The 13,452-nt window shown below is 43.1% G+C and overlaps 1 protein-coding gene across 1 annotated transcript; it reads right to left on the bottom strand.

Annotated features, from left to right (window-relative positions):
- Positions 1–337: 337 nt before the first annotated feature.
- LOC118667171 (lipocalin Can f 6.0101-like) lies at positions 338–3,861 on the bottom strand. The gene is made up of 6 exons (XM_036329988.1): positions 3,766–3,861; positions 2,886–3,022; positions 1,825–1,898; positions 1,034–1,144; positions 621–722; positions 338–453 (listed from the first exon to the last, which is right to left on the bottom strand). Exons 1-6 carry the CDS (start codon positions 3,859–3,861, stop codon positions 338–340), a joined length of 636 nt encoding a protein of 211 aa, XP_036185881.1.
- Positions 3,862–13,452: the final 9,591 nt, after the last annotated feature.

Below are 13,452 nucleotides of genomic sequence, written 5' to 3'. Positions count from 1 at the left end.
AAGCTAAGGATGTGCAGAGATAAAGAGAGACAGTATTACCAAATATTGGAGGGTGAGACCACACATTTTGGCCTTGGAAGACGGAAATGTATTTGGGTTTCATGTTCACACCCTAGTATTCTTTTCCTATTGCAAATCCCAAGACTTAATCATTTTACTTTTAGGACTTTACTTTTACCAGCAGGATATCCACACAGTAATTCTGCAAGATACACATCATTGTTTTCCTTTTCATTGCATAGGTCATTTGCTCTACAGCTCATGGGACCCACGAACGCCAAATTTCAAGCTCATCCCACAAGCTTCCTTGCCCAACTATTGTTATTGTAATCTTTGGTCACAAACCCCTAATGGTGTTGGAAGACAATGGTCCCTGGGCTAACCCCTTTCCATCAGACATCACCAACCTGGAGGCCTGGGCATCATGGCTCCCTCGGGCCTGGAGACAGCGATCTGCAGAGACAGGCACAAACACCAACCCATTTATTTTTCAGCAGGAGATCAAATGATTTCCCAGGTCAGGACAGAGGGGCCTGATGCGAGGTGTTACCTTCTCTTGCATTTCTCCACCCAGTAACATGGGAATTTAGGAAGAGAAAACCAGAAATAACTAAACTTACCGACTTTGGTCAAGTCCAGTATGTTTTCCTTAGTAATTCCATTTTTTTTGCAAAGTTTTCTAAACCTTTCCTTGAGTTTTGGGCTCACATCTGGTTTTCGGGCTGTGGGAAGAGTGACAATAACTGCTGTGTCCTGTGTCTTGGTCATTGAGACTCTTGGGGGCAGATGACTGACACCAACTGGTGCTTAGGCAGAAGTCAGGGATGGGCTATCTCCTGTCTTGAATTTGACATTTTTAGGATACCCTTCTGGCATGATGAGAAATTTCATCATCTTTCCATCAGTGAGCCTGAAGGATTACCCAAGGTGAGCCCCTCTCTTCAGGGGAGGAGAGATGGCCCAGGATAAGATTGGAAGGATCATTTTGTCTCCTTTACCCTCTAAGTTGAATATCCACATAAAAATACTCTACCATAGAGCTCCATCACTTGGGCTTCTTCCTCATCCTTAACATTACTGACATAAAAAATAAGATAGTCACTATAGACAGCTTCAATTATGTGAAATGTATTGTATCCATCATCTGTGGGGAAAAGAGAACACAACTCAGAACTTCTTTAGTGCATAGAAAGCAAGTGAAATTCGTTACCTATTCTTTTTCACAGAGCAAATATAAGTGCATACCCTGGAAGAGATATAGAGTAAGAGCTAATGTCTGCCATTTGCATCTCCTTAGGCTTCATCTGGTGACTTCTAAGTGTAGAACTGACAAGCAGTAGTACATTGATTGCTAGTGGTAAAAAATTCAGCCATAGCTGCAACTTACCTTCTATGAAGCTCACCTAGCTCCCTCGGCCATCTCTGCCAACTATGTGTCTCTGTCCTGTCTATAAACCCACTGGCATTATATACACAGCACTCTATGTGAGCAATTTGCTGTTAGTGGCCACCAAAAATCAACAAAGTGGGCAGGGAATGAAAAGCTATCAGAAAAATTTCCTTTTTGTGTGTGCCTATTTTCTTTTGTTGTAGGTGGTGCGTATGACCAAATTGCTACCTTTTTCTGATGATATTATGTACCATATTTTGGCTTTTACACACCAGGTTCTCCCAAATTGAGGATATTGGCTATTAGATGGCCCCATTTACATTACCTAAATAAGCGTCAATCAAGAATTAATCAAGATACTAATGATATTGGGATTTAGTCAATTTCTTGCAATTGAAAGTAGAATTTATGAACACTTTTTAATGTATACTTACATTCAACACTATATACACCCTTTTCTTCTGTTTTGTCACAAATGAAAGAAATTTCAGTACACTCTCCATTGACCCTGTAAAACAGAATGAGCTGATGCCCAAGAGGTATTGATGGGTCTGGCTCCCGCACACTCCACCTGTGACTTGAGTATCTGATTCCAATTAACTGTAGAACATTTTGGTACAAATTTGAAACAGCTTTTATTTACCTTATTTCATTTATTTGCTACTTTAAGAAAGAGTCTACTACTGATGTCACTTTTACTGCGGCATGAGAGAACAAAGAATTTTCAGTAACCACCAGAGGCTCGCCCTGATGACAGCAACCAGTGCCCCACCTTGGTCTGGCGTCCCTGCTCACCTGTACCACCACCCCGCTACAGCCAAAGCCCACCATGTTTTGCGCTCTGCCGCTTGCTGCTGATGCCTGCCAAATTCCACACCTGACCCCTGGTGGTCAGTGCATGTCACAGCGACTGGTTGTTTGGTTGTTTGGCTGTTTGGTTTTTCCACCATTCAGACTACTTGAATATTAGGGTTTTATATATATACATAGCTACTTGCCTACATAATCAGTTGAGTTCTCAGATGTGCCACCTCTCAGATAAGTGCTCAATAAACATTGTTTCACAAAAAAGAAATCCATGAGAGAGAATTATTATCATCCTCTTTTACCCAAGGGAAAATTGGGGTGGATAGAGATAAAATTTCTACGTCACACAACTAGCCAGAGATAGCTAGGCTGTTGACCCCCAATCCTATGCACTTAACCTATGGTATTGCCACATTTCTTATGATTCTGATACCCCTCAATCTCTGAACTCCCCTACTCCCAATTAAACTTATTCCTGTCACCAATTCTTATCTCTGAATTCTCAGTTCATTATGTCATGGATCAGTGCCTGATAAATGACTCTGAATTTGGATACAAGCCCACAATGTGAGTGTACACATGAGTGTGTGTGTGTGTGTGTGTGTGTGTGTGTGTGTGTGTTTAGTGGTCCAACATCACAGTCAGGCTTTTGGGGTTTTTTTCCCAAGAAAAAATAAGCCATACTTACTTCATATGAAATTTAAATGACAGGGAAGAGTTGTCCAAGACTTGGATGGATTCCACAAAAACTCTCATGCTACCATTTTCTTCTATCATTTCCTTCATGTCTGAGGCCAAGAGAATGGAATACCACTCCCCTGAAATCTGCAAAAAACCATTAAAATGGGTAAGAAAAGAAGAGAAGGGATACCACATAAACATCTGTATTCTTGAACTCTGGCCTATGGGCCAGGACTCATAGTGGTGATGTGTGAAAGGGCGAGGGCTACGCCCTCCATCTTGCCCTGAATCCTCCATTTTTGGGCAGCAGCCAGGTGCTCAGCAAGAAGCTTCTTCCCAGAAGTATAATCAAGGGAAGTGCGTGCCATAGATAGGACCACATCCTGTGTAACGAGACACCGACTTGCGCCGGCCAATTGGCAGGGCCCACAGTCCTCTCTCCTCCCCTTACTCCAACCCCCCTATTAAACCCCTCTTCCCACGGGGCTCTCGTGCTCTCTCGGCAGCTTGCCGCTGCATCGGGAGTGTGGCTGACGGGGGTGGGGGGGGGGTGGGGGGGGGCAAACTAGTTTGAATAAAGACTCTATGCTTTTGCATCGGACTCGGCTGGCTCCCTGGTGGTCTATTGGGGATCTTGAAATCTGGGCATAACAATCCCAGGTCAGTTGACTCCACATGAAAGGCTCCTTCCACTGACCTCCAATGAGAATGGAGGTCCCCAAGTGTTATCATTTTCCCACATCTTACGACTGCTTTTTGTCCAAGATCAGAAACCACCCCCTTTGTCCAATATGTCAAAAGCCTCTTGCCCTCCAGTAGGGCCATCTTGCTTCAGAATCTCCCAAACCACCCCAAAGTCAGAAGACCCTATACTCCCCCAGCTCTACCTTTGACATATCGAAGTTGCTTGTCACAACATCATGGTTTCCTTCATGATGGGCACAGACCAGAGTCAGCCCCAGACACAGCAGCAGCAGCTTCATCTTGGGAGAGATGACACCAACTCAGCTACAGGCACTTGGAGTGAGTCTTTCCCTGATGGTGCCTCCACTCCCCAGATCCTCTGTCTTTATATTCATTCTGGGTCCAGTTTTTTGTCCACGGGGCAGCACCTTTTCTCCTCCCACTCCATGAATGGTCTGTATTCATTGATGTGAGGCCAAGATTGTTTCCTTCAATCTCATCTCTATTAGATCTACTTAGTGACCTGAAATTAATCAAAAGGAACACTCAAAAAAAATAGTGGATGTCATAAAAGGCTGCCTTTTGGATCCTGAGTTAACTGTGAAATCAGAAAGCCAGTTATGTGTGTCAGGAATGGAGTAGAACTGGGAAAGAGAATGTGTGGACAATCCATGTTCCACCATGTACACAGTGTGTGGAAACGGGTGAGTTACTCCATTTTAACTGGCCTCAGAAGCAAAGAAACTGTCTCTACTAAAGATGATAGGACCACCCTAGCTGGTTAGGCTCAATGGATAGAGCGTCAGCCTGCAGACTGAAGGGCCTGGGCTCGATTCCAGTCAAGGGCACGTGCCTTGGTGGCTGGCTTGACCCCCAGTAGGGGGCGTGCAGGAGGCAGCCAATCAATGATTCTCTCTCATCATTGATGTTTCTATCTCTCTCTCCCTCTCCCTTCTTCTCTGAAATCAATACAAATATATTTAAAAATAAACAAATAAAGGTGATAGGACCATCACAAAGCATTCCAGATTAGAATGGGATTGGATAAAATAATGTCTTGAAAGTATGGTGTCTGTCCTGAGCACATTTTAATTCCTTTTCCTTATTGTCTGAATTCAACCACGATGAATGAACAAATGTTTAATGACTCCGTATACCTCGCAATATACCATAGACCCCCAAGAGAAAGGGAGAAGTAGAAGTTGTCATCCCTTTCTTCAAGTAACTTTCAATGAAGGTGGGGAAATGCTTTACATACTCAAGAAAAACTTCATTCTACAAGTATGTGAACTAATCCAACAAAGTGGGACCACGTCCAGACCTCATGGGTCAGAGAAAGGGGTGATGCTGGGGCGGTGACATCATGTCGAAAGTGCTTACGAACATAGGCTTTGGAACCATGTACTGGGTTTCATTCCTATCTCTGTCATCTTGGAGCCAGGAGGACAAATTTAACCTCTCAGAGCCTTAGTGTCCTCTTGATGGGGATAATCGTACCTGTCGATAGATTGCTATGGGGATCCAATGGGATGGTGTGTGTAGAACCCTCAGACTAATGTCTGACACAGCTGGGCTGGTGGAATCAGAAAATTATTCCTGGGAAAGTGGGTTTTGGGCGAGGTCTAGAAGGTTAGGCAGGTGTGGAGATGTGGAGAGCATATGGGAAGGGGATTCTTGGTGAGAAGGATGTTGTGATTTAGGCTCCTGTGCCTGCTACTGGGTTTGGTTAAGAGCTATGGCTCATTCCTGGCTTGTGCTAATGGTTCCCTTTTGCATCCCCTAAAACAGAAAGAGGCCAGTGTCGTGGGAGGAGCTGTGCACAAAGCACTGAGCCACCTTCTGTGGCTTTCTATCTGTGGCCTACTTTCCAAAGTGATCCCTAGGCCATGCTTAACCAAAATCTAATCAAGCATATGAACTAACCCAACAAAGTAGGACCACGTTTCATTTTAATATTTTGATGTTCCTATAAATTTAGACACCATGTGTGAGCTGTAGACTGTCCTGCCCCTAAGATAGAGGAACTGAACTTGATGAATGGTGGCAAAGAGTGTGCACTTCATTTTGTCTAGTTGATTCTCTCCAAGAATAAATGGTATCCTGTGAGCAACCAGGTTTGCAAGATGAACTGGGCTACAAAGCTGAGGGAAGAGTCAGCTACGGTGCTGCCCCACCATCTGTATCCCATCCCTCCAACTTCCTAACTCTGTACCCACATCAGAGCCCCATATTGCAACTGTATGCTTCTGGGCACTGCCACTGTGTGCCCCAAGAGAAAACCAGAAATGAAGGCATATGCCACAGAATGTTTTCCCAGTCTTTTAGTTCTTTGTTTTTTAAAAAAATATTTTTGATTCCAGAGACGAAGGGAGATGGAGAGATAGAAACATCAATGATGAGAGAGACTCATTGATCGGCTGCCTCCTGCAGGCCCCACACTGGGGATTGAGACCTCAACCCAGGCATGTGTCCTTGACGAGAATAGAACCTGGGACCCTTCAGTCCGCAGGCTGACGCTCTATCTACTGAACCAAACCAGTTTCGGCCCTGCTGTTTTTAGAACTCAGGGATAATTCACACCAAGGAGTTTCTAGTTAATAGAAAGTTCCCTTCCTCTCTCCCCTTTGAACTCTTCATAATTTTTGCTCTAAGCATGTTTCAAACCTTGGGAAAAATACTGATAAGACACCTCCCTAGACATGTGCAGGATTGTCTCCTGTAAAACAAACAAAACACAATAACTTTTCAACACAGTTCCTAATGTCTGCTCAACTTCAGCCCCAAACTGCCCTCCCTTTCTTGTTGCTTATCAACAGCCTCTGCTTTAAAGAGCAGGCAGTCATTTGTTTGTTGCCCTGTATTGACTGGCAATACTTGGACCTTTCCCTTTGTGGAAAGTAAAATAAACTTCCTATCTATATCAATCTCTCCTCTCAATTGTGAATTCTTTCACAGCCTGTGTCACCGGCCAAACCCTACCAAACGGGTCCTCACAGTCAGTGTAGCTTCCCAGGACTTCTGCCCTGGCCAGGCTCTCCTCATCAAGCTGACTCTCCAGTCCTCTGTCTTTCCTTACCAATGGGTCAGCCAGCAATCGTCTATTATTCTAATCACCAAACAGAGCCATCATACATGTCTTGTAAGCAACAGAACAATGTTTCAGAAAAGCTAACTTTTAAGAACAACCAACCGTTGGTGTCTTCATGGGCAGGAACAGACAGTTCCAACTAAAGTCTGTCCTGGGACCAGAGACTCAGATGACAAAGTCCACTCAGCTGGGACAGGAGACCTGGAGTCTTCATTGTTGCTCTTGGAACCCCAAATAACCTCAGGGTGTCCTGATTTGACACTGACTCTGGAAGTTTATTTGGCATTTATCTGCATTTCCTCCTTTCAGCTTTAAGTCATTCAAGGGAAGCAGTAAGAGGACAACTTAAAAATATCTCCTGGATCCCATGATTAGATAATTTAATGGCCATTTTATTGAAGGCACTCTGAGGGGTTTGTTTGGACAAAATTGTGCATTTGGGGGGTCAGTGCATAACGGATAACTATAGCAAATAGCAGTCAGGGGAGAGGCCATGGTACAGAGAAAAGCCAGAAAACATTTTCTCTAAAGGGCAGGATAGGACACATTTTAGGTCTTGCAGACCAAGAGGCAAAATTAAAGATATTGTATACATACTAATATAATAATAGAGAAAACACGTGTCCACATTTTAAATAAAATTTTAAATTAAATATTGAGTATAATTTGTTTTGAAAATACAAATCTATTAGTGAGAGGAATGAATTCTTTTTTGAAATACAATTTTTGGAAATCTGCTTCATTGGGCTTGAAAACAGTGTTCCTAATATTGCATTGATTGCAAATGTCTTGACTCACAGGCAATACAAAAACAGGCAGCGGGCAGGATTTGGCCTATGGGCCATAGTTCCATATTAACATCTGGCATAGAAAACATGGTTTCATTATTAAGTATCCTAGGAGGCTCTGGCTAAAATTACAAGAGGAGGGGAAAAAGAGAGAGAAAGAAGCATAAGTATTAGAAGAGATACGTTGACATTTGCAACAATATGACCAAATACCTATAAAACCAACAGAATCCACAAAGTATTGGAACTAATTTCTTTATAACTATAAAAAATTTCATCAAGGTTGCTAGAGGCATTAACTTACAAAAACCAATAGCATTTCTCTATACCAGCAAAAACTTATGATAATCACTAATTGTTAAAAAACAAACAGCCTTTTCATGAAGATGAAACCCAAAGTGAAGAAGGACGCCCCTGCATTTCCCAAAACCAAAGAAAGGCTTTGAAGGCAAAGAAAGCAATGGCGAAAGGCATCCAAAGCCACAAAATAAAGAAGATCTGCACCTTGCCCACCTTTGATGGCCAAGACACTGTTGCTCCAAAGGCAGCCTAAATATCCTCAGAAGAGCGCCCCCAGGAGAACCAAACTGACCGCTATGCTATCATCAAGTTCGCCCTGACTACTAACTCAGCCATGAAGAAGATAGAAGACAACAATACACTTGTGTTCTTTGTGGATGTCAAGGTCAACAAGCATTAGGTCAAACAGGCTGTGAAGACGCTCTAGGACATTGAGTGTCCAAATTCAACACCCTGATCAGGACTGATGGAGAGAAGAGTCATACGTTCGACTGTCTCCTGACTATGATACTTTGGATGTTGCCAACAAAATTGGGACAATCTAAACCAAGTCCAACTGGCTAATTCTAATATAAAAATTATCCTATATAATAAAAGCCTAATATGCTAAGTGTCTGACCACTCATTCGACCGTTCAACCAGTTGCTATGATGTTCACTGATCTCCAGGGGCCAGACGCTTCGACTGGTAGGTTAGCTTGCTGCTAGGGTCCAGCTGATCAGGACTGGGTGAGATGGGCCAGACAGGCCCTGGAGCCCTCCCGAGGTCCCTCCCCGGCTCCGGTCATACACTCATGGGGTCCCTAGGTATGGCCTGCGCCCTCTCGCAATCTGGGACCCCTTGACGGATATCATTGAGCCAGTTTTGGCCTGATCCCTGCAGGCCAAGCCAAGGGACCCAACTGGTGCACGAATCCATGCACTGGGCCTCTAGTATACTATAAAACAAACAAGGAGACTGGTGAAAGTATGTAGGAATTAACAACCAAGAATACACAAGAAGACAACCAAGGAGAGAATTTTAAAACTCTAAGAAAGGACATAGAAGATGATCTGAATACATTGACAGACATGGGGCTCATATGGCTTTGGTCCAGTGCGCTATATGTCAGACTTCTGACTTCCAAAACTGTAGTATAGTAAACTTTCACTGTTTCAACTTACCAAGTTTGTGGTGATTTGTTGCAGCACTAACAGGAAACTAGTACAGGACCCATTTCTCCTGTCCAGCTGTATGCCAAAAATAGTGTGTCCTCACTGTATTTCTGATACACTTGCAGAGTTAACTCTTGAAGGAAGTGTAGCCTATATGATTTACTGAGTAATCCTAATTCACACCTGCCTACATTGGGGATATTATTCTGTGGTGCTCTTTGCAGAGGTTTATTTCTCTTTCGTGAACCAATTTGCTTTCAGACCATAAGAATGCATTGAGGACAGTGTGGTGAGAGTAAGGGTGATACGGAACTAATGAAAAAACAACTTAGCATTTAAATGTCATGGTGGAAAATCCCCAATGCACAAAGTGCACCAAGAAGCAGTAGCATAGCTCCTATTGCTGGCTGATTCCACCATAACTTTCATTTGACCCCTGATTTTATTAGATATGCTATAAAATGAAAATATAGGTTTGAAAAGTCAACGTCTTTCTCTCTGTTAAAATGATCACTGATTTGCATTGGCATGAGCAATACTGTGGAACAGGAGGTGCCAGCGATCATGTCCCCATATAAACACCTATTTTAACAACCACTCATGGGTGAGGATACCTTCATGGGAGTCCAGAAGTACAGCTCAGAGGTTCCAGCACCCAGGTGAAGCAAAACAATTCAGGACATTAATGCACTGAAGAAGATTAGAAGGACAGTTTCCCTTTGCCTGTTTCACCCTCTCCCAAGGTGGCACAGCATTGGCATCTCTGGGAGCTTGTTAGAATGCAGAATCTCAGGCCCACCGAGACCTGCTAAGGCAGAGCTTGCCATTTATCAAGATTCCCCAGGTGATTTGGATGCACATTCTGAAGAGCACTGCATTCTCACACATACAGAAATCCACAAGTAATATATGGCACTATTCGGAGTCTTATTTATGATTTATGTGAGTGATGTCATACTGTACATATCTATCCTACAACTATTAGTTTTTGAGACATAACAATGCTAATATAGTACATTCCCTTTAAGTTGCTAAAGAAAATTCACATTCATGTTGCTGATAATGAAATCTGTTAGGAAATCCACCTATCAGTGACACTGACATAGTGCAATCAGGTTCAAAGGGAGATGGCTAGAGAGTCGCAATGTTCTCCACCTTTAATAATGCACCCATTTATTTATTAGGGGCATTATGGCCACTGGGGAGGATGTTCTTCCCAAGGAAAAGCAATTACTGTTTATGGCTTTAAGACCAAATGTTACATACCCAGGAGAAATCAATGTTTTTAAAGTCCTGATGTGTCAATGTCAATGAGAAGGCTCAAAGCAAATTTGACCAACCAGGGTACTATTACATTAACAGGATGTCTGTACAGAATTGGAAGGCTCATTCATCCCAACATGGAATGAGCTTTATATTCTTAATATATTTAGGGAAGCTAGCAGTAAGCATCTCCAGGATTTGATTTTTATAAGGCATAAATTGCTGTATGTTTCAGAGGCCCATTACTGGACCTAGATCTTCATGAACAAAGAAATGTCTGGCTTTCTCATGAGTTTGATTAGCCAAAGCTTATTAACAAGAATATGGGATATGGCAGAGATTATTAGCTGAAGTGATTGATGGAACCTAAAATATGTGGCTAGTTTACTGGAGGAAGGCCAGTGTTGGGCATCACGGATAAAGCTATCACAGCCTGGAAGCTGGGAAGTGTCATTCCATGCTGGGAAAACATTAGGTCACATGGTTGTCTGCTATACCTTGGGAAAGAGACAGTGTGCTGACACAGGCTGTAGAACCTGGAGAAGCAGAAAAAAAGATTCAGGATGTTGGAATACTGGTTCTGTGTCCATGACTTCTTGAAGCTTTCAGAAAAAGTTATGAGAGGGTAGGGCACATGCTACAGTCAGTTAGGCTGCAAGTAGAGAGAGGAGATAGCACAGCTTTGCTAAGGGATGCTCCTCTGCCTGAAGCCGGCCTCCAAGTTGAATGAGGGTCTCTTACCCCAAAGTGAGGCAGTTGCAGACGGTGTCTGTGAAGTGGAAGTCTACTCTCAGAGGAGATAATGCTGCTGCCTTGAACGGTTGCATGCCTCCTGGCAAAGAAGGGGTTAAAGGCCCATTCCACCAAAGCCATTGTTTTAGGTGGCCTCCGTTAAGTTACGAAAAGCAGATGGGGTAAGTAGGGCATAAAGGTCAGTGAAATAAGCCAATCAATGAAGGAAAAATACCACATGATCTCACTCATTCATGGATAATAGAGACCATTATAAACTTTGAACAGTAATAGATACAGAGGCAGAGCTGCCTCAAACAGATTGTCAAACTGCAGCGGGAAGGCCGGGGAAAGTTGGGGGGCAGGAGGGAGGGATATAAGAGATCAACCGAAGGACTTATATGCATGCATATATGCATAACCAATGGACATGGGACGCTGGGGGGTGGGGGAGGCCAGGGGATAGTCAAGGGCGGGGGGAAAAAAAGGCACATATGTAATACCCTTTGTAATACTTTAAGCAATTAAAAAAATAAATAAATAAAAGAAAAGAAAATACAATTTGGGGGGCTAACTCTATAACTAGTAAGAATTTTGGTGCCTGGTTATCTGTACACAGAGAAGTCAAGCGACAAATGTACCAGAAGTCTGCTAAGTTTTTTAGGAATTTGCACTGCTAAAGGAATTTAGGTCTGGCCTATAGCAAAGCGATGTGACTCCTTAATCTTCAAAATAATCTCTCTGAGCCTGCACAAGCAGAGGGTGGGTGTACCTGAGGGGGATATGGAAAAGGGATAACCTCCCAGAACCAAGGCTCAGAGGACAGTGGACATAAGACCATGCTTCCAGCACATTCTCTGATCCCTTACTTCTTGAAACTCAGCTTTAGCCACACACATGAGGACAATGCCCTAGGGTGACATGAGAAACCGGCTAGAAAGAACTGGGTTCCTGAATGACTGTGTGGAATAGAGTTGCCAACTTGGAATGCTCTCTTCTGATTGTGCTTGGGATAGTCAAATTAATTCTACCTTCATTAAACCATACTAAATTACTATTGGGTCTCTCTCTAATTCTCTCTCTCTCTCTTTCTCTCTCTCTCTCTCTCTCTCTCTCTCTCATCATTTTTAAAATCAGCCTAGCTAGATAAACTAATGAATGTTCACACAGAGATATTTATCATTCCCTACTAAGCTGGTTTCTCCACTTGACTGGAGTAAATGGCAATTCCATCCTCCCCCTGCTTAGGCCAAAATCCTTGGAGGCACCCTGTGTCCTAGCCCCAAAGAATGCAAAGCATTAAACCAGGTCCTGAATTTGTGATTCAATTTGGTGCTTCCCAGAATTTCAGGGGGCACATGCATGGAGTGAACCCGGGGTCTAGTCCTAGAAAGGTTAATTCTCATCAAAAAAGACCACCAGGGACATACTTGTAGTTGAAAAGTTTGGGTTTATTGCAGCTATGCAGTATGCTCACCATGAGGAACCGTGGGTGACTCAGTCAGAACGTGTTAGAAAGAATCTACTACAGGATTTGGGGGAGATCTAAGGAAGCTCTAGTTTAGGGGTTGTCAGAAGTCAGCGGTATGTCTATGATTGAGTACATCCATAAATCTTATCTACAGGAAGTGAAGATAAGCATGAATATAAAGCTATACTGGTACTTGATAAAGAATCAGCAGTCACTCATTTTAGTTGAGAGAGAGACATGATTTTGGATTGCATGATAATCTGGCTTAAATGATCTCAGAGTGACCTTGTTTGGTGATGATGTTTTATGAGATTGTTTATGTACAACAGAACAACTGGGCCTACCTGTCATTAAGCTTATGTTCATAATGACTGAGATATATTTCGTGAATGACAACACACCCTCATGTAGCTCTGTTCCAGCACAAATGTGCCATTTTGACACTGTTTTTATCATCAGATGTAAGAAAAGGATTATAAGTGGAGGAAGAACCTTAACTTTCCTTTCTCCGAAGCCCATAAGCTCCCCTGAAAAGAGGTTAAGACCCTTCAGACTCCTTAGTGATTCTTGACTGTACCAAGTACAGATGGCTAAAGATCTCTATTGCACACATTTCATGGCACCTCGCTTAACATGCTCACAGTAGATAACAGCTCGGGCTGAAGGAGGTTTTCTGAGAGCATGAAAGGATGCTGACTGTGTATAGAATGGATGATGTAGGGAAGCTGGGATGTGGAGGTTTGTCCTGAAACTTGGTGAGCCCAGATCAGCCTCAGTAGCAACTGTCTCTCAGTACTCCCTTGAGAAAGAGAATGCTGGGATCAGGCCAAATTGTAGGGCAAGTCTCACAGTTTGTTTTATCAGATTACTGAGAAATAGGCCAATCAAAAGGCAAGCAGCATCACCGGGACAGAGATTGACTGCTGGGGAGGGAGAATCCTGAAATTCAGGAAGATTCTGAGAAGCTAGAGGACCATTATGGGTACAGGGCCATGAAGTCCCCTCATTCCCTTGCCATCAACCCCATGTCTCTCTCACACACAAAGGTAATCACATGACTTCACGACTAATCATTTATTGATCAGGTTCAGGTC

The sequence above is a fragment of the Myotis myotis genome, unplaced genomic scaffold, assembly GCF_014108235.1.
Source record: "Myotis myotis isolate mMyoMyo1 unplaced genomic scaffold, mMyoMyo1.p scaffold_m19_p_12, whole genome shotgun sequence".
Taxonomy (NCBI): domain Eukaryota; kingdom Metazoa; phylum Chordata; class Mammalia; order Chiroptera; family Vespertilionidae; genus Myotis; species Myotis myotis.
Note: the sequence above shows the minus strand (reverse complement) of the source record. Positions and strands in the feature narration are given on the sequence as shown.